Source organism: Macrobrachium rosenbergii, chromosome 12 (assembly GCF_040412425.1).
Source record: "Macrobrachium rosenbergii isolate ZJJX-2024 chromosome 12, ASM4041242v1, whole genome shotgun sequence".
NCBI lineage: Eukaryota > Metazoa > Arthropoda > Malacostraca > Decapoda > Palaemonidae > Macrobrachium > Macrobrachium rosenbergii.
This window is the reverse complement of record NC_089752.1, coordinates 5,236,246-5,257,765: the sequence shown is the minus strand read 5'-3', so window position 1 is coordinate 5,257,765 and position 21,520 is coordinate 5,236,246. Positions and strand designations below refer to the sequence as shown.

At 36.9% G+C, this 21,520-nt stretch overlaps 1 protein-coding gene across 21 annotated transcripts in view; it reads left to right on the top strand.

The window, feature by feature from the left end:
• CtBP (C-terminal binding protein) overlaps positions 1-11,218 on the top strand; it is a 195,499-nt gene extending 184,281 nt beyond the window's left edge. For 7 of the 21 annotated variants that reach the window (XM_067113367.1, XM_067113371.1, XM_067113369.1 and 4 more), the window contains 9 exons: positions 172-456; positions 1,037-1,165; positions 2,874-3,032; positions 3,567-3,630; positions 4,697-4,821; positions 5,808-5,897; positions 7,391-7,532; positions 9,057-9,501; positions 9,623-11,218. In XM_067113367.1, the coding sequence (XP_066969468.1) occupies positions 202-456; positions 1,037-1,165; positions 2,874-3,032; positions 3,567-3,630; positions 4,697-4,821; positions 5,808-5,897; positions 7,391-7,532; positions 9,057-9,454 (1,362 nt within the window). In that variant the 5' untranslated portion in view covers positions 172-201 and the 3' untranslated portion in view covers positions 9,455-9,501; positions 9,623-11,218. Of the gene's footprint in view, positions 1-171; positions 457-1,036; positions 1,166-2,873; positions 3,042-3,566; positions 3,631-4,696; positions 4,822-5,807; positions 5,898-7,390; positions 7,533-9,056; positions 9,502-9,622 lie in introns of all 21 variants that reach the window. The other 14 variants (XM_067113378.1, XM_067113381.1, XM_067113379.1 and 11 more) reach the window with 3 other exon arrangements.
• The last annotated feature ends 10,302 nt before the right edge of the window (positions 11,219-21,520 follow it).

Sequence of the window (21,520 nt, the reverse complement as noted above, 5' to 3'; positions counted from 1 at the left end):
TGCAAATCATTCTCTCCCATGATATCAGTGGACTTTACTTTTCACAATTTTTGTTTATGGATTTTATTGAGGTTAATGTATCTTTATAAATAAATTAGTTACAATTTGAACTGATGGTTACATAGCACTTGAAATATTGTTATACACCAACTTCCTATTTTACTGTTTCAGTATTGGGTAGTTGCTTATCTAGTGGGGTGCATGGATAAGCCCCCGGGGTTAGGGGCTGATCGTCAGTTCCCTGTGCCACAAGCAGTTCCCTCGCCTATGATTCAGACCAACAAAAGACCTAGGCTGGATGTCAGACCGCCCATCCCAAATGGCCCTGGCATGCACGCCCGACCCCTCGTTGCCCTCCTGGATGGGCGGGATTGTGCGGTTGAAATGCCCATCCTGAAGGATGTGGCAACTGTTGCCTTTTGCGATGCCCAGTCCACATCGGAGATACATGAAAAGGTGGGAGGTTATGTTCTCTTTTATCAATGTGTTGTCATTCATGAGTTTCTTATTCAGTTCTGTGAGAGTATATACATTATATTTTAATCATTGTAAATAATATCATAGCTTCATTATCATCGTATATTTCATTTTCAAGTGCACTTTTTGAGGTCTGTGGTCTTCATAGAAATTACTAGTAAAGTGCGCTAAATAACAAAAAATTTGTAGTATTTTGGAGACCTCTTACAAGTTAATAATCAAGATGTTAACTTAGAGAGTGTGTCTATGAAGCATACTGACTCGAACGATCTTTCAGTTCTGACCATCTTCCCAGCTTAATCCCTAGGTGGGGTTGCTGTTTTTACCGATTCTTTTCCACTTGTAGATACCCCTTTAGACTCCAATTTTCTGTATTTATCTGAGCTTGGGAATATAAAAACCTTAATTTCTGCTGCTTGGCAGTGAAAAGCTGCATGAGAAAGAGCACTTAATCGGTCAGTCCTTCTGATGTGTGGGCATGAATATTTTAGTTTTAATAATTATTTTAAATATAGTTTTCACTGGTAATATTTTCTTATTTATGCTTTCTCTTACACAGGTTTTAAATGAGGCTGTAGGAGCTTTGATGTGGCACACCATAACTCTGACAAAAGAGGACTTAGAAAAATTCAAGGCACTTAAAGTTATAGTAAGAATTGGCAGTGGCATTGACAATGTTGATGTCAAGGTAAGTCAGCTGTGCTTTGTACTTTAAAATATGTACAGTATTTTCTCTTGTTGAAAGAATGGTTGTGAGTGATTGTGTAATGATGATGAGCCTTTTGTAAACACTGTTTTGTCTCTTGAGGAACACCTTCACCTTTTTTTTTATACAGAAGAAATGTAATGTTATTGGTAGATTTTATAGTTTATGGGTATAAAAATCTATACCTTGGTATTAAGGTGTGTTTGTGTGCATGTGTCAGTTTTTTATTTTTATTTTCAGTGTGGTTGTAAGTTTTCTTGCCACATATACTGCTTGAAATATATATTGTTTATTGTCAAAATTTGTCACCATTTGACCTATCTGCAGTCATTTTCTTGTAGATGGTTTTTTCTTTTCCAAAGAACAAAAATCCAACTGCCTGACATTCTAGATGGCTTTCATTTCGTTGGCTCTTATGGATGCTCAATATTCGTTGTTAACTTTTCTTAACAAAAGTTTTTAATGTCACAAGTTTGGAAAGTTATGAAACTTGAGTTTTAGCGGGAAGATGGAGGAGGGAGAAGGAGGAGGAGTAGTATTTTCAGTTAAAAGGAGAAAAGAAAAAGATGCTTTTGAACTAACTATTATTGTCATTCTTTTACTTCATCTTATTTAGAGTGATACCGTATCGAAAGCAAGATGAAATAAAAAGCAAAAGAAAGTAAAGCATTATCACATAGCAGGAATCCCGAGGTCATTTTAAACTTTTGTTGAATTTAAAGTTGATGCAGACTCGTTGTCCTGAGTTTTGGGAATTTGACAAAAGTTTGCCAGAAAGCTTCCCAAAGTTAAAAACTTTTTTCCTTCAAAGTTGATAACTCTTAAGTTGATTGCTGGAGTCTTTCCAATAAGAGAGTTCTGGCATAGTTGGAATCTTTCTTTAGTGATTGGCTCCTTGGTTTTCTGTTTTTTATGCTAACGTTGTTTTTTATGAATTATGAAAACAAGCAAGGACAGCAAATTAAATCATTGTTCTTTAATTGGAAGATTTTGTGATACATGATGAAGTGCTACCCCCCTACATTATTTGGGGTGCACAGTAGTTTAGTATTATTCCTTCAGCATTAATTATAAATGATAAATGCATCTTTTTGTGATTGGAATGCACACAAGATGCTACCATATGGTCAAACATTTGTTGTGTTGCACATAGAAATGTGAATGATGCGGTCCTAAAAATTGAAAGTTAATCATGTTCCTTTGGAACCCATCTCTTCGTTGGGCGAGTCGGTAGAGCTGCGGACTGTCACTCGATGGGCCGGAGTTCAATTCCCCGGCCAGCTGATGAAGAGTTAGGGGAATTTATTTTTGGTGATAGAAATTCATTTCTCTCTCTAATGTGTTTCGGATTCCACAATAAGCTGTAGGTCCTGTTGCTAAGTAACCAATTGGTTCTTAGCCACGTAAAATAAGTCCAATCCTTTGGGCCAGCCCTAGGAGAGCTGTTAATCAGCTCAGTGGTCTGGTAAAACTTAGGTATACTTAACTTTCCTTAGGAGCCAAGTAAAAGATTAGATTAAATGCATTTCTTGAGACTACAGTTACATTGCCTTCCCACCATCGTCATTTGTCATTACTTACCACTTATTTCTTTTTTTTTATCATTATCACCTACATGTAATTATTATGATTTTAGTTTTGAGTTGCAGAAGACCTCAAAAGAACTTGATGTTCCTTTTTTGTCTGACAGGCGGCAGGAGAATTGGGCATTGCTGTTTGCAACGTACCAGGGTATGGCGTTGAGGAGGTTGCAGATACTACCATGTGTCTGATTTTAAATCTTTACCGACGCACATACTGGTTGGCCAACATGGTTCGCGAGGGGAAGAAGTTTACGGGTCCCGAGCAGGTGTGGGAGGTGTGATGCTGAACTTGTGAAGAACAGTGAACATGAGTTGCATACATATGGTTCAAACATGATAGGATTATTTCCAGTTGTTACACCTGGAGAAAATGTGAAGTGTACTGAGCTTTGTGTTACAACACATGATCACTGTTATTTCACATAGAAGCTTAAGTGCAAAGGAAAAGCTTTGATAATCTGTGCTTTAAGTTAACCCCAGGTGGAAGGGTCTAATAAGTGCTGTAATTGTGTGCAATTTATAAGAATTTGGGGGGTTTTCAGTCATGCTTTTCACTAAGAGAGCATCTTTTAACATTCTGAAGAGAGCAGTAAACCTTTATATTGTGATTTCATAGGGTAAAGCATAAATGTACAGTACTAGTCTCTTGGTCATTTTATTTACTCTTGTAAAGTATTATGCAGCATGTCCATTTGTTAATACTGGATTTAAAATTGTCTTATGTACTGATTAGTTTTCTTCCTATATACTAATTAGTTTGGATGACTTTTTAAATCTTTACTTATTTTTTTTGTGACCAGGTTCGAGAAGCTGCCCAGGGATGTGCTCGGATACGTGATGATACTCTTGGTATTGTTGGGTTAGGTATGTAATGCTTCTGTTTTAGATGTTGATGGCATCCACTTCACGTTAGGTTTATTTTGTTTCAAGTTTTCTATTTTTTTCTTTTATATATTGTTGTTCCTTGGATGAATTTGGTGATCATAATCATTGTACACATTACATGTAGTTTTTTGTTGTGTGCAACTACAATTAGATGGTTTAGTTTTAAATGTATTTTCTGGTTTTTTAATGGTTACTGAAGTTTCAACATGGAAATGAGTATTGCATCTCGGTTATTTTTATTTAGAAGTTCTTGCTATATTTGCACACAAATATAGTTTCATATTGTAAAATTTTGAATGACTTATTCTGTTAATGCATCTGCAGGTGTAAAGGTTGTGTCATTTAAGAATTAACCCCTGTCAACACTACTGAATAATTAATTCTTAAATGACACAACCTTTACAACTGAAGCAAATACATTAACAGAATAAGTCATCCAGAAATTTACGACATGAAACTAGATGTAATACTTTGGTTACACTAAAGTTCACAGAGCAAGAATTTCTGAATAAAAATAGCTGAGATGCAACACCCATTTCCAATTTGAAACTTCAATAACCATTAAAAAACCTTCTCTTCAGGAGTTCTCGAGTTAGTTGTGCTATTTACTCTTGAATTACTTTCAAAAGTTGCCAAGTATTCGTGTATGAAAATTCCAGGGGTTCCTTCTAAAATGTTACACAGTATTATGTTAAAATGGTTTAGAAGCTAGTTGTTACCAAGTAAATATTAATATTATGCTCCAGAATTATCTAGTTAAAGTAACTAATCATGTGATGTGTGTGAGAGAATTTCAGAAAGTTCACAAAGTTGCATGAAATGTGTTTTTGTTGCATTACATTGTCCATAACCATTATATTCTAGGTAGTATTTAGTCTTTGATGATTGCAGAAAGTTTACATATGACTTCATTGATTTCTCATAATGTTGCTTGAAATGATTTCAGTTGCAGTCCATTGTCCATGATCATTTTATTTTATGCATTTGGTTTTTGTTTGTTAAAGGTTTAAAATCATGCATTACAGATAGAAATCTGTTATTTCAGGTCGTATTGGGTCTGCAGTTGCATTAAGAGCAAAAGCCTTTGGGTTCAACGTCACATTTTATGATCCTTACTTATCAGATGGCATTGAGAAAAGTCTGGGTCTCTCGAGGGTATATACACTACAGGTGAGCTTTGTTTCTTAAGGAAATGTGGTTGTGTTGGTATGTGATAGTTTAAATATAATTGAGTGGATTGCTATTCTGTAAATATCAGAAATAAAGTGCAGTGATCAGTTTATTTGGTTCAGACTCACAGTTGTTGGTCCTGTTCCAAAAGGAACTAAACAATATTTATGTCTGATTTCATCGTTCAGTTTTATACCTGTTAAAAAGTTGACATGCAAGGCATGTGAATTATAACATGGTTGAAGTTTTGTGTTCTGTTGTTCTTTTGAACTGATAGGAGTATTTTACTATTTAGTTTGCACAAATTTAGACACCACAAAGTTCAGTATATATAAAAAATTAAAACCACATCCAAATTGGCTTTTGATCTGCCAGGTTTTTCATGTATTGTTTTGCCATAAAGCAATAAAGCACTGTATATGAGCATGCAGTGTCCTTTGCTTGGCACACACTGCAACAATAAATGGTACTGTGGTTGTAGCAACAGTTCAGCTCTCAGTTGTAAAGGAAAATCCTTCAGGGGAACTGCAAAGGGGTCTAGAAATCATATTGTGAATTTGTTTAGTAATGGAATGATAATTTTAAGAACGGTTTGCTTTTAGTACATTATACTGTATTCTTGCCTCAGATATAATGTGTTCTTGAATAAAGTACTTAAAATTTAAGTAGATATTTTGTGATGGTTAAATTTTTCAAGATTTTGTTTTGTTGAAGAAAGATCAGGATGAGACTGACCTCTATTTTTAGATTTATAAATGTTTAAAGTACATTTTCCATTGATTACTGTACATTAAATGAATTAAACAGGATATGAGGACATTTTTCTTGCTTGAGTACATGAGTCTTGAAACATTGAAAGTATATCAGTGTTCTGTAACTTTTTCCCAAAAAAAGTATTAGTTAGTACCAGGCCTGTTAAGCATGACCATGTAACTATTTCAGTTTAATTTTCTTAAATGTAACATCAAATTTCTTTCCTTTTTCAGGATCTGTTATACCGGAGTGATTGTGTGTCATTGCATTGCTCCCTAAATGAACATAATAATCATTTGATAAATGATTTTACCATCAAACAGGTAATGTACTTTGGTGCTGTCTTTTCACGAAGTTCATAGTTGTATAATTGTCATATAGAGCATGAAGTTTCATAGTTGTATAATTGTCATATACAGAAGTTATATTAATAGTTGGTATTTTCATGTATATTGTATGTCATAGGCAGTTCTATTTAGTTTTCACCTTAGAATACTTAATTCAACCTAAATCCTGCTGGACTTGTGTCAGAATATTTTTCATCCCCCTTAGAATACTTATCTCAATTTGAATCCTGCTGGGCTTGTGTCAGAATATTTCTCAACATCCCATTAACATCTGGATAGATAGATAGTATCATGTAGCAGTAACAGCAGTTCAAGAGGAGGTTGATGGTTGCCCAAGGCTAGATAAAATGCACTTTAGGATCAAGGAGTATGTTGGGATCAGTTAGAGGAATTGTATAGAAAGGTGGAATTCAATCAGGAAATTGGTTAGCATTGGCTAATAGATTTCCTGATTCAATGGAAATGTGAGGGAAGGTTAAGTTGCTAGAGCTGAAGATTATCAATCTCTGATTATAAATTTTTCCTTCTGTTAAAGAAATGCTTACTTAAAACATTTAATTATGCCATAGTAGTCTTCAGCTAAGTTGAAAGCAATTTTGGTCTCTTTACAACAGGAGGAAAATTATGACTATTGATTCAGTTGCAGAAGTATAAAGTATCAACACCATGGGTTGTTAGAACATGGGATGGTAGAAAAGGTTATGGAGATGGAAAGTGGGTATCTACTAGGTCATGATTGAAAGGTTCTTTTAGTGCTGTAGTGAAATATGCTCATTAAAAGAAAGAAATGATAATGGCATAGACACACAAGGGTTTCCTGGATTTAAGGAAGTTGATGGAAAGGGCTGTGATTATGATGCAGACAATATTTACTCCACTTCTCATGTATTAGCCAAAATAATATTACGGTATAGAAATTGTAAGAACTTTCCATGGCGCACTATGAGTGGTATTAAAGCTTCTTTATAATGTTTCTTATGACCCTATTTGCACTACTTTCTGCCTTCTACTGCACACATGATTGCCTTAGTCTTTCCACTTAGACAGCTAACTTCTTTAACATTACCATGTTCAAAATAGTCACCTTCTACTTAGGAACAGATCTTATGGGCAAGTCTTTTGAGATTCTAGAGGTATGACTAGGTTTCATCAAACTAGTGTATAGTAGTGAGCATGTCGAAAAACTTTTGCATTCAAGCAGATCCCACGTTAGTGTGGAAAGGTTTTCATTCAAGCAGATCCCAAGTTAGTGTGGAAAGGTTTTCATTCATATATGTAACATTTTTTACATATGAATATGTATGTCGTAAATTTCCTGTTTACTTATGATCATTGTAATTTTTTAAACTCAACTTTGTGTATTTTAATCGCTAATTTTACAAATTTACACGTTCATAATCTTGTCAATGATATTTTAATCTTTACATATGTTCATATTCATGTTAATGATATTTTAATCTTTTTTACAGATGAGGCCAGGAGCATTTTTGGTCAATACGGCTCGAGGAGCTTTGGTTGATGAGAATGCTTTGGCGTCTGCATTAAAGGAAGGAAGAATCAGAGCAGCAGCCCTTGATGTGCACGAGAATGAACCTTATAATCCGTTCACAGGTACAGTAAAAAGCTTTTCTTGTTTTCATCATAACATTACAGTGCTATATTTTCTGTACTAAGTAACTCATCAGTTCAAAACCATGATAATGTTAATTTTATGGTAAGTAAGCTATCATTATAACTGAAATGTTCATTTTCTGCAACTGATGAATCTGTGTTAATAAACTTGACTTGAATTTTTTTTTTTTTTTTTTTGCTCTTGTTCCGACTCTAATTACAATTTAAGATACTCTACCTGTGTTCTGAAGTAATAGTTTCATGACAGGTACAGAATTGGGAATATGTAAAAGGCATATCCATACCTCACTAAATTACAGTACTTGTATATCAAGTTGACTTACAAATAAATTGAATAGAAAATCGGTAAACACAGGTCTGTAGTAAATCTCCTGGCAAATAGATTGGCATTAAACATAAATAATTACCCAAGTGCATGCAAATAGTAACATTTTATTGTTTTAGTATCATTTTATAGAGTAGTAAGAAGCTAAGATTTTATTTCAACACCCTATAGTGCAAAGATGGCCAGCAAAGTTCTAATGTAACTGCCTAGTTTTCATTGTTTTTTTAACACCCAGTTGTTTGACTAGACTACCAATTTGTAGCTCAACCAAGGGATTGTTCTTGCCTTAGAAATAAAAAAATCGAGCCAGCTAAAGTGGGAGTTTGACAGCCAAGTAGGAAGGGAGTTTATACAAAATATAATGCAGAGGAAAGCAATGCAGCTGGGCTGGAACAATGGGGCAAACTTTTAGTACCATCTACAGTGTGTCATGCAAGGCAGCACATTGTAATAGCTTCCAGCTGGGTGATTAGGAACATTGAACTAAAGTAATTTAATAGTTTGGACCTTGGAAAGTGGATAGGGTTGGGTAGTGCTCCAGTTTTATTTATTTTAGAATGGGGAAGGCTGAGGAACTGCCCCAGTAACCAGATGTATTAAAGAACTTGATTTAATTGGACAAGTGTGCCGACCAAATTTGTAATTTTCTTTTTTGTCATTAAAGCAGGATGTTAACCTTAACCTTAACCTTGTGTTAATCTGGACCAGACAGAAATTTGTGACCTGCTTGTTACGGAACAAATTTTTGAGTAAGACATGTTAATGTCAGAATAGTTGATTGAAATGTAACATTTAAACCCCTTTGAAGTTTTGAGTATGGCATTAAGCCTGCTTTAACTTATTTGAAGGTAATTTGTCATTTGTTACAAATAAACATCCTTCACTGGCTTCTGTACAAGATATATTGTATCATTTCCCCTTTAGGATTGCTGTAGGTCAATGGGCTGGATATTTTTTCCTGTAATGTTTTGTTTTCAGGCTATCTTTCTCATGTGGGAAAAAGCCATTTTAAAGTAGTAAATAGGTGCAGTCCCCACACACTTACTCACAGCATAGAAAATCATTGTCTGCTGTAGGTAAGGTTGTGGTAGCATTTATAGGTATTTATACATAAAGGCCCCTCTACGAAACCCAAAACCTACATTGGAAATAACTAATTTTTATATTTTAATTTTCAGGTCCTCTCAAAGATGCACCAAATTTGATATGCACACCACATGCCGCCTATTACTCTGATGCTTCAAGTAATGAACTAAGGGAGATGGCTGCTAGTGAGATCAGACGAGCCATCATTGGACGAATCCCAGAAGCCCTGAGGAATTGTGTCAACAAAGAGTACTTCATGGGCAACTATCCAGAAGGCGTCAATGGCACTGCAGCCCCGTACTATGTGCCAGTCCACTCAACAACTCATGATTCCATCCCTCCGCAGTCTAGTGGTCCTCCCCCCACAAGCCATGTGGGGCCAGGTATACCACCGCCACACATGCCTCCAAATGTACCAGTAAGTGGCCGTGCTTCTCCACAGACTGGACCACCTGGCCCACCTGGTCCTCGTGAATCCACATCGCCATAACACAAATTTTCCATCACTTCCACTACTACAGTTTTGAACCCTCCACAGTGAGTATTGATCAAAACTCAGAATTAAAATTATACTCACAATTTCAGTTTCACAGTAGTGTACTATATAATTGCTTTTTTTTTTTCAAAATAAAACCCTAGGATTTTTTTTATTCCGTAGGTGACTACAAGTAACCCATATAAGGAGTCATTCCACCATGAAAGCTGAATCTGAAAATGCAGAAGGCTGCTATCACATACTTTTGGGTGGAGCCACACCCAGAAACGTGCAAAGTCTATGTACAAATTGAACACTTCTTCCTTAAGTATAATAAGGATAATCCTCAGTGAAATGGACACTTGTGAGTGAGGTGACAGTTATAAAAAAAAAAATATTAAAGGCTACATATGAAGATTACGACAGCTTCGTCAGTCACGGCATTTGTATCGTAGCTGGAAGATCCTGTTTAGTTTCCTTTGCTAGCTGCATTTTTTCTTAAATGAAGAGCAATGAGGGGCCACGATACCTAAACTGAAGGCCATCTCCTGTAATAAGGCAGATAGTGTAACTCAGGTTTCAATCCTCTGTATGTATGTCATGAAAAGTCCCAAGTTGGAGAGATTTATAGGTCTTGGGCTTCCCTGTCTGGAAGGTTATCGTGTTGCAAAATTATTTTTATTTTTTTTCTTGCTATAGGGGATGCAAAAGCTACCAGAGATGACAAAATTCAAATTTTACCTAAGCTGCCATACAAAACTTTGAGCTGTTTTGTATAAATAAGTGCTTCAATCTTAGCTGGTAGCCTCATGCTTTCTCTAGCTGATATCTTTCCACTCATTCACCAGGGAATCCTGCAATACCCAGTGTATATGTGAAGTCATAGTGAAAATGTGAATTGTGTAAGCTTTTTGTTTAATGTCATTATTTCATAATTGTATATTTTTTTCACTCCAGAATAGATAGCTAGGCATAGACAAATTTTATTTGTATTTCTGTGATGGTATCAGTGTGAATGATTATTTTGCCCTCTATTTTGAGAGGAGTCCATACAGTGATGAAAACAAAAATTGAAAAGAAACCAGTAAAATTGCAGATTTATTCCAAATTCTGTTAAGCTGAATTGAGTTTTTGGGAATTCTAAATCGTATTTAATTAAAAAAGTAAAAGGCTTGCAAATTTTCAAACGTAGCTGGGCGTAGGTAAATGGTGTAAGGGTCAGATTTAAGGGTTAAAACATTAGCTGAGGACTGTGAATGGAGTTTTGCCCTCTTGCAAAGATTGCTTACAGGAATTTATAAATTTTGTTTTTAATGTAGCTGGATTAGTTTTAATTTGGAAGTTAATCTTATCTTTTCCATTTTATGGGAGAGCATATTGTACTGTATATATGTTTTATATAAAATTTCATAAAAGGGCATTGCAAAGCTCAGTTCATTTGCAAAATGTCAAGTTCACTTTTTTCTATGTAAAAAAGATAAGAGGGCTTTGTAAATTTGCTTGTCATGGAATTTAACTGCATTATTTATGCACTTTAAAGAAAGTGCAGATACTCAATTCAGCTACTTTATTGACAGACTTTGTATTTGCAATATTAATTTCTTCAAAATTTAGTAAGAATGGCCCAGCAAATGATGACAAAACTACTGAAAGTCACGTTCCTAAACGAGGCGCACACGAGCATTGTGCAGTTGTAAAGTTTTGTAAAAAAGAAAGTAAAAAGAAAAAAAAACACTAGCCAGTTATATAGTAGTTATCAATAAAAGACACAATGGTTAATTTGTTTAATTACATTTTTTAAACCCCACATGATGCAGTGTAGGCATTTACCAATGTGTTTGCAGCATTTCTTGACCCATAGCTTCATCCACCTTTTTAGCCTTTGACCTCCATTCCTGTTTTCTTTCTTCAGTCTTGCTTTCCAACACCTCAAACTTATTTTTTAATGCAGCTAAGGGGTTTTCTTCCAGTTCTGCCTATAGATCCTTGTACTCCATTTCCTTTGCTTTCTGGATTCCATTATCTTGCTGTCCAACCACTCCAACTCTCCCTTTTCACTGTTAAGTACCAAATGGTTGGAAGTGTATCATTTTACTTGGCTTGACAGCCTAAATTTCATAAATCAAAGGCCCCTGAGGTATTCCTGAGGGGTTACATGTGTAAATTTAGCAAGAAATTCACGTCCACAATCTTGAACACTGGAGTTTCGTCCTCGTTTGATTCCTTTTGCCAGGTCTACTCATAAACCAGTCTCCATACTTTGACTTTCCTCCAGTCACTGTCACATAACCACACTTTCAATGCCTTAGTGTTCTTATTCTTTCACCATCAACTTGCCTCACAGCTATGCAGCCCTTTCACTGTTGTAGCAGAAGTCCGTTTCAGCACAAGTCACCATCTGCAGGTATGGAAGAAAATAAAGGTCTGCTGTTGCCTCTTGTGGTCGGGGCCTGTCTTCAGATGTTTTGGAGCATAAGGGAGACGTTATATTTGAACTTGGGGTCCTCAATGTTGTCTGCAATGGCTGTTGTCTTAGACATCTGCAAGGTCCTCTGGTAGGTGCAAGGGACACCCTTGGTTCTGTTTGCTGCATCCATGGATGTTGGAATACAATAACACTGTACTGCCCCTGTAGCCAAACTGTGTAGCTTGGGTGGCAAACGTAATGGTCCAGGATTTGGATGCCTTCAACACTTACATCTCTCCCCCATTCAGCATTGTCATTGGTGAACGCCTGGATGATTCTCATTGCTTCCTTGTTGGCCGAAGCATCAGTGGTTTCAGTTTTGTCTCTCTCATCATTGACTTTCTCAGGGTTTTTCTCACTTGAAGGGGGGCCTTTTGAAACAAGTACACTAACACAGATTTCACAACCATCTGGAAGCACTTTATTTTCAAACGTGGAGGTTATCCAGTGTAGCCTAAGATAGTGGCTTTTCAGAAGTTGGTTCTGCAGCTACTGTAACTCCTTGCAGATCTTGTTACTTATCCAGGAAGAATGGTTAGGGTTCATTACTTGGTGTAATGAAAAAGGTACATCTCCACTTGAAGACTTCCAATATTTAGACTTCTTGTTAATCTGAGGAATGTCAAGCTACATGGGTTAAAGGTCAGCTCTTTCAAAAGTTTTTGTTTAACATGGGGTGGCTCTCAATGCTTCTAACATTTTGATCTATTTCGTTATTTGCTCACTCAATTCCTTGGGGCACTGTTAAACATCAGAGTTGAGATTTGGCTCTGGTACCACAGACCTACCCTTTCTTTTCTTAATCCTCAAGGGTGATTTTACTAGCACCTACTTCCTCTTACGCTGCTTCTTATGTTCCATGCCCTGTCAAGAGAAGTTATTCATTCTTGGGAGGGACTTTAGGTAACTCCAAGTTCATAACTGAAACTCAGTCATAAGGAGAGTGGTTTGTTCACAGGTTTTTTGCTGCTCTTGCTTAGGATTGGAATGAATTACATCATGAAATTAAGATTAAAAGGCAAAAATATAAAAACAATAACTTGTTACAATTATGATTAGATAATTTTATATGTTATCCAGTTTAAATGTTGAGGATTTTGAAATATCCTCTTAAATATTTGGTTACAAGGGTTTGCATTCACTTTTGGTTAAACATTTGAGAATCCTATAAAACATGTTTGACTGTTATGGTTCACCAACTTCCTCTTTGTTTAAGGATTGGTTCATTTGCATTATTTTTTAACAAACAGTAATATGTCAAATGAACAAGACCAAAATTAAGCCAATATAGCACTGTTTTTGAAATGAAGAATGCCACAATCCATCAGGGATGAGTGGGTGGGAAGTATGAACTGTTTTTTGTCACAAACAGATTATAACATCCCATTTGTTGAAGATAATGGGTTTTAGGATGTTAATCAATGTGAGGAATGACTGTATTTGAAAATTATTACAGTAGTTCTAGTCTTTAGCTGCTTCAAAAGCATGAAATTCTAAATGGTTATTTGAGCAAAGATCCACTGTGTGTTCCCATGGGAATACACCCATTGCATTAAGAGTACCCTGCACAAGCTAGAATGGCTGTTGAATCTTGGTAATAAGGTAGTTAACTGATGGAGATGGGGGTTAAGAGCGGATAACCCTTTTAAGAATATCTATTTTAAACTATATAATTTCCATATTCAATCCTTCTCATCATAGCACTGAATGACCTTCTGGGTCCCAGTGCTTGGCTTTATGCCTAAGTCACGTATTCCATTCCATTCACTTTTCTTCTTCGTCATCATTGACAGGATGCATCTGCTCTCTTCCCAGCGCACTTGGAATTTGAATGTGAAAAAATAGCTTGCTACCTCTGTTTCCTTTCAGCTTGTTTTTGTGCCTTTATTTTATTTTTGCTGTCTTGTGATTCTGTTTTTCTCTTGAATGGGGGAAAACACATGGTGTATCCCCTGCTGAGAGCCTCACAAGATGATTTTCTTATTATAGGGACACAGATTGTACTTGATCCTTGGCCTGTAAAAGTATGTGCTTAAGCCATGGTCCCCTCCTCAAGGAAGGAAGTAAGACTCCCTGTAACACCGCTGAATCCTTCCAGCTCCTTTCTGCCACTGATTGTTATCCCTCTTCCACCTATTCATGGATCTTCCTATCCTGGCAGGGTAGGTCCCCAAAATTCTGTGAACCTGCTCATCCCTTCTTTGAGGATGAGGAAACTGCAAGATGTCATCCTTTGAATACTTGTTTAAAATCTGGCCTACACTTAACATTCCAGGTAGTTCATCAATTGCTTTCTTTCTTGACTCTAAAGCAGGAGAGAGGGGGAGGGGGAGATCCAGTAGCTTCAAGTGAGCCTACCCTTCTTTAAATCAATCTCTCCTATATACTTCCTTTTTCTTTTTCTTTCAATGTTACTGAACATAACTCTCATCTAAGGAAAGAAAATGTAGGCCCTAAAAGAAGCACCTATTGAGACACTTGCCAAACAGTATCTACAGCTATGCTCTTAAGTGATACGACATGATTGCATTGATTGCATAGGATTTTGTTCAAAATTCACTGAACTGGCAACCTAACATGCTCCATATTTTTCTCTTATTTCAATGTAAAAACATGATTATTTCATAAGGCCATAATATGTTTCATAAGAGTGAAATTTGTCATATATTTCAAAACTGGCAGAAAACATCATGTATAGCTAAATTTCAGAGAAACAGTTACGAAACACTTTCAAAACTTTCATTCACTCACTGCCGATGCATTTGACAAAAAAATTCCTCATCGAACCTCAGTTCAAATGTTAGAATAAAAAAAAAAAAATTGTCATAACATCAATACTGCTTCCACTGCAACCATAAAATTTGAAATAGTGCTATTTGATTGTTTTTATGCCTCAATGCTGAAAAAATCTAAAGTAAATATGAAAGTATTACTGTAGCTAGAACACATCCACTGATATCAACGGGTGGGTGGCGCGTGTGATGCACCCATTAGAGCATGAATTACCATACAGTAGGTCTACAATGAGTAGCGACAATGAAATTATCTTGGAAACATTTATTTCATTTGTTAAAGGAATATTTGGATTTTCATAAAAATAAAATGATTTAAGTCATATTTCTTAACCACTTAAGAAATTATAGCTTACGAGCAAATTTTTGCCTATGCAATTATTCTTTTGTTAAAGCCAAGATTTTGTTCCTAGGCCTAGGTGTGTTAGATTTCTTTACTGTACACTTGGCATTCGCATCTCTACATTAATTTCTGGCCAGAAAGCATATGAAGTTATCTACACATTCTTGCACTTCAAGTTACCTTATGAACAAATAAATTATACACCAAAGTGAGCAGAAGGACTTTAAGACAATATGTTAAGCCAGTTAAAAAACAAGTGTTCCATAGATTAATACTAATGCATATTTTTATTAATAGCCATCTTCTCCATACAATTAGAATTAACATCTTTTATTCTTCAAAGAATGGGTAATCTCTACAAATAAATACTTTAACAGAGATTACATCTCAGAAGGCTTAGATTATTTTTTTAGACCTATAAATCATTTTGCAACATGCTTGAATACAGCCTAAAACTTCAACATTCAAAGAAAACTTGTAATTCATATTCCTATTTTGAAAATGTTATGACTGTTGAGCTTATTGGCTCTATTGTTATAATGCTGCAGAGGTAGTTATGTTGACCAGCCCGAGGAGCATGTTAAGCACTGTATTTTGAGGTAAGCAGTAAAAAAAAAAAGAATAAAAAAAAAAGTTCAAATCACACGGATTACAAATTATACTAATGCATTTATATAACCATACGGAAAATAGTGTTAGCTGTGAATTCGCAAACATGTCGACGTGTGACATTGAAAAAAAAAAGATTAACACTACTTGGCAACCATTACATGCGTCTGAGATTTTGGATGTACAAATAGAATCATGTTGCCTCAGATTTGAGCATGACTGTACATGTTTGTTCAAGTAGTGACTAAGGAGCTCAAGCTAGAAGTAGGATACTCACCAGAATGATTCTAGATGTCCTTCTTGCAGTGAATGACTCAACACTTGGCAAACAACGTCAATACTGGGTATTACAGCCTAAACAAAACAACAGGAATGTATGCGAAATTAATATCTGTTATTCTGATACTTCATAAAAATACATATACTTATTATTTTTTAAATACTTAACCTCTCCATCACACAGCTTTTCTGCACCAGCGGTAGCTGACAGATTGAAACAAAAAACGAGAACACTTGGTTTTCTATGAATAGTTGTCTTCTATCCATCTACTTCCCCCACCCCCACCAGGGGACCGATAGGTACAAACACTTGTAGCCGGTCAATCTGCTTCTGTCCACTTTGAATATGGGGAGGTAGGGAGGGCAAATTATATAATGGAGAGGTATTTAAAAAATAAATCTTATGCATTCATATTTTTTAAATGGACCTTACCTCCATTATACAGCTAATTCTCATGTTTGAAAAGGAGGGCAAAGTGGAAATCAGCAAACCCTTTAAAGACTACATAATAACGAGATACTTTGTACAAACGTGTTTGTTTACCCAGTGAATTCAATCCATTGGCTATTACTGCTGCCTTAGGAGGATTCTCTCTCTGGTACGACACCCTCATCATTAAGATAGTCGAGGTCTCTTTGAGGAGGTGGCCCCCTTCAGCAGAAGGAGGGGTAAGGTTACTGTGCCAAAACCCTGCAGAGCCAACAATGGATTAACAGGTACATATGTACAAAAAGTTATACTCAACACGGAGTACAGTACCCACAAGCTTCCCAAAAACCACAACCAGCTTTTAAAAGCAGTAGGCCAAAAAAGGATACCAATCAATTCAGGACACATCCCCTTCACAAACCAGAGGAGTTAACGCTCTGCAATGACCATATTTAACCTCCACATCATGAAGATAAACCATAGCAAATACAAGATTACAATGCCACTGATTGACTTCATTATCTTATCCAAGGATAAGTTCTTAACAAATTTAAAAGTTGTAGCCACTGCTAACATGTTAAGTGGCTTACCCTCCATTACAGATAGAAATTAGCACGGAAGCCCTTAACCAACGACCTTATGGAAAGGACATTACATTCCTACTCTTTGGAAGCTCTGGTTTCTGAATCACTATAGTCACAGAACCTGTACATCAGGTTTAATCCTTTTAGCATAATTCCAACAATTGTAAAGTCCTTACTGGACCCCCAAGGAGTTAAGTTCCTCATGCCCTAGCAACTCCAGGCTAGGTGAAGATACTGTTGTAGATAAGGGCTTAGCCTAAAGTACATAGCAGAGACTTGGGAAACTCCACCTTAACACCTTAAAAGACATCTAAATGTCCTTGTCCTCAGATAAGCCTACAGCCAAAGCCAACATAGGCCTTTAGCCTTAAAGGCTGCTACCAAGATGTTTCCTCATGCTTGAGAAACAACAGAAGCCTAACCATGTTTATAAAGGTTGTATTGGTGCTGGAAAAAAACCACTTAAAAGTTGGACCACGACTTACACCCTGACTACTGGTGTTGTCCGAATTGATAAGCGGATTCTCTCCCAGCAATGATAATGGCATTACTGCGAGATCCCACTATGAGCTCACCAGAGCCATGGACCATACCACGCAGTCATCTATGGCTTGTGGGACTGTGATGAAATCTTTCATCTCTTGGCTGCTTGCACCCACCATGAAAGAAACGGGAAACCCAGCCTTCCCTGGTCACCTGGGATAATCAACAACCAAAGTCGCCGTAATACATCGATGACTTCCTGAAATATAGTAAAAGTACGAAACCAGGGAACAGCTTGGTATCCCTGCCCAAACTAGAGGATCTTGCACTGGTGAAAAAAAAAAACTAACTAATCAGTCTTAAACAGGTCAATAAGAGGGGGTCCCCACAGCCCACTGTCTGTAGCCAACCTCGGGGTGTTGACCCCTTCCATTGCATTACTTAGCAGCTAAGTAAGTCAAACTTTCACAATGATTAATTACCTCCAGTAAGGTAATAACAAAGGATGAGGTTACATGTGTTAATTTGACCAAATAAGGAAAAAAGGGCAGTGCATTAGGACTTAAGTGTTCACTCCTCCTTATACATAAAGGGATTAATATCATCTCTAATAGGCTTAATCAAGGTTAACCAAAAAGACTTATGGTGTACCAGGCACCTTAATTACACCCGGCCTAAAGACCTCTAGGGGTCCAGGTTGTACACAATGTCTAGTTGAGTGTTACTAAAATGTAGGAAAACAAAGAAATAAAATCTCTAATACTGTAGCTGGAACTGACAGAATTTAGAGTAACTCAGACTCTAAGAACTCAATGAAGTTGCCTATAGAGGTGCATACTCAGGAAATACCTCCAGCCCAACTCTAGAAGAGAGAAACTGCCTCTGAAAACTTTAGTAGTTGAACCTATATTTCAACAGAGATTTTACATTGATAATTGATCCCTGATTCCCTATCTGCCAAGAGCAACCAGATTCGCTGAACAGCAGCACCAATATGCAGTAAATGTGCCTTGCTGTCAAACTTCTCAGTTCCAGAGGTCCTTTATTCCTAACACCGTTGGACTGTGGAACAGCCTCCCAGATGTTGTCCAACTGAACTTCAGAAGTTCAAGCGAAGGTGTAATGCATTAGTACTACCCTAATATTATTCTCCTTGCATTTTAATACATTTAATTTATTAATTTATTGCCACCCCTTACTTCTTCCTAATGAATACCATATTATTTGGAAGCTTGAATTTCAAGTCAATGGCCCCTGTGGGCTTGTTCCATATGAATAGATTTCATCTTCTGAATAATAATAATTATAATAATAATAAAATAATAGAGGCAATAGAACCCAAAATCAATCTTCCTACAGCCACCAAGGAACTATAATACCTGGAACATCCTATATTCCTTGGGTCATCTAAAGTTGATAAGTATCTGTCTTCCAATCATAAAATAAGAGATGTAAGGGTTCATAACCAACTAACACTGCTAAAATACACCCACAAACCAGTCTGAAGATCTGGAAATGGAAGTTGAAGATTGGTAACTGTGTGTTCAGAGTCAAAAATACATTCAGAGATTATTACAGTTCTTGAAGAAACTGACATAGCTGAAAATTCAGACACTAATCTGTAGGCAGAATTTGATTCTCCCTGTTTAGCTGGTCCCTTAGCACATTGTTTTTACCCAGAACAAACCAAGGAAATGTCACAATTTTCCAAAGAAGGGTCTTTCTTATTATAAGTAACAGGAATAAATATCAATATCTAGCTGAATGAAAGATATTTAATGATGTCATATATATATTATATATACATACATATATAAACCTAAACATGTATATATACACATATTGTATATACTGTATACCTAAAGTAGGGAAGATGATTTGTCTGATAGCATTGCTACTTGTGCTTCACCCTACATACACACTTCTTGAAGTTCCTCTGATCGCTAAGAATTCGGGATATTAGGTGTAATGGAACTCCTCCAATATTGGTTAAACTCCTGAAATTCTAGCTCTCCCATAATCGGGCCCCCGTCATACACTGAGGCACCTAAATGACTGGATCCTTCTTCCCATGAGAGCTTAAACATTGAATCTGATAAGAGACCACCTGCTGACTCTTGCTCAAATAAAAGGAAAGAAACCATGCCTGATTCTTACCAGGTCAAAAAACTTCCCCGAAATCATATGACCTTGATGAGAAGACCTCTGCTCTGCTAAAAAAACTCCTATAAGGATTGAAAACCTCTTAGAAGCCATCAGCAGCAACAGACTCCACGAAGGCAAAACTTTTTCTGCAGGAAAACCTACAGAAGTTAAGTATACCTTAGTTTTACCAGACCACTGAGCTGATTAACAGCTCTCCTAGGGCTGGCCCAAAGGATCAGACTTATTTAACGTGGCTAAGAACCAATTGGTTACTTAGCAATGGGACATACAGCTTATTGTGGGATCCGAACCACATTATAGCGAGAAATGAATTTCTATCACCAGAAATAAATTCCTCTAACTCTTCATTAGCTGGCCGGATTGTCGAACTCGGGCCTAACGAGTGCAAGGGCACAGCTCTACTGACTCGCCCAAGGAAGAGCTTGGGAAAACCTACAAGTGAGAATATCTTTAACTCCAAAATAAATAACCTGTGCAGGGACTAGTCCTTCACCAGTGCTCTCTCCAGATTTGGAAAGAGGCCCCTAGATTACGAAGCAGTTCTTTCTTCAATATGTGGCAGCAAGAAGGAAAAAATCTTAGAGGAAGCTCTCTTTCCATGAACTGCACCAAAGTCTTGAACATACACAAACAAACCTAATGAAGTACAGCTCAATTGAAGGTTTTACTCTACAAAATCATATGTTAACCTCTCCTTAGAGAAATCAATTATCCTCTTCAAAAAAGAAATTGTGACCACTTATACATTGGTTCTATATCAGACACCTGATTCACCAATCAACAGAAGCACAAATAATTGCCCTCCTGCCACAGAAAAAGCAGGAGAATAGGTCTTAGCTATCAAAAATACACCAGAGACTGGGGCAGAGACTATAACGCCCCATGGTGGAAGAGCAGCAGTTGATTGCACTTAAATAGCTCCTGATAAGCTTTCACCATGGTTAAAAACTCCTCCTTCATCACCACCAAGAAAACCACTTGCTCCAGTTCAAAAGGAAGACACTGATTCGGTTGGTAACCTGTTGACTCAACAAAATATTCTAAATTCTGATCAGGAAAATCCTGTGATAATGATAAAGTTCCTAAACTTGGAAAAATGAAATGGCAACCAACTGTTTACCGATAGAAACTCCTGCAGCTGGATAAGGAGTCTAAATCCCAGAGACAGAATGCTGAGACAACTAACGGGCAAGCGACAGCCACACAACTAAGCAGCTTTAGTCGACGCTTACTACCCTGCGGAAGCAGCTACAACTCGCTTAAATACTACCAGAAAGGGTCCAAGCATCACCCCTACCAAGCCAATCTGATACGGTAAAATTAAACAAGGGAAAAGCATCAAGAGACTAGACTCCTCTTATACTTTCCCCAGCAATCCTATCCGAGAACAAATTCTGGTGCTAGAACTGACGCTGCTCAAGCCGGACTTGGTACCGCTAATGCTGAAAATTGGTGCCGCTAACCCTGGACGCGACTTGGCGTGGCGCCACTAAAGCTGGACCTGACGCTGTTAACGTCAAAACTAGAGTCGCAGACATCAGACTGAACAGAGGAATGAGACAATGGGCACAGATTTGCACCACTTTCTGACATGTCCCGGTTCCCTGTTACTCCAAGCCAAGAACAAAACGGGGCGTTGACCCTTCCTCCAAGGCACGGAAAAAGCTGAACTTAACCAGACTCTTGTGAGGGTTGCGCCGAAATGGGAAAGAGACAAGACGACAACTCCTCTAATTATCCAATCATAACCCTTCCCTCAACAAAAACTGATTATGCAGGTAAATAAAATTTGAATGCCTATTGCAGCAACTCTTACCTTATAAGCTCTTACTGAACAAATATTCAAATAAAATAAAAAGAACATCTAAAAACAAATGAACAGAAAACTGAGTACATTGACAATCTGTCAACCTCCTACTGAAACCAGC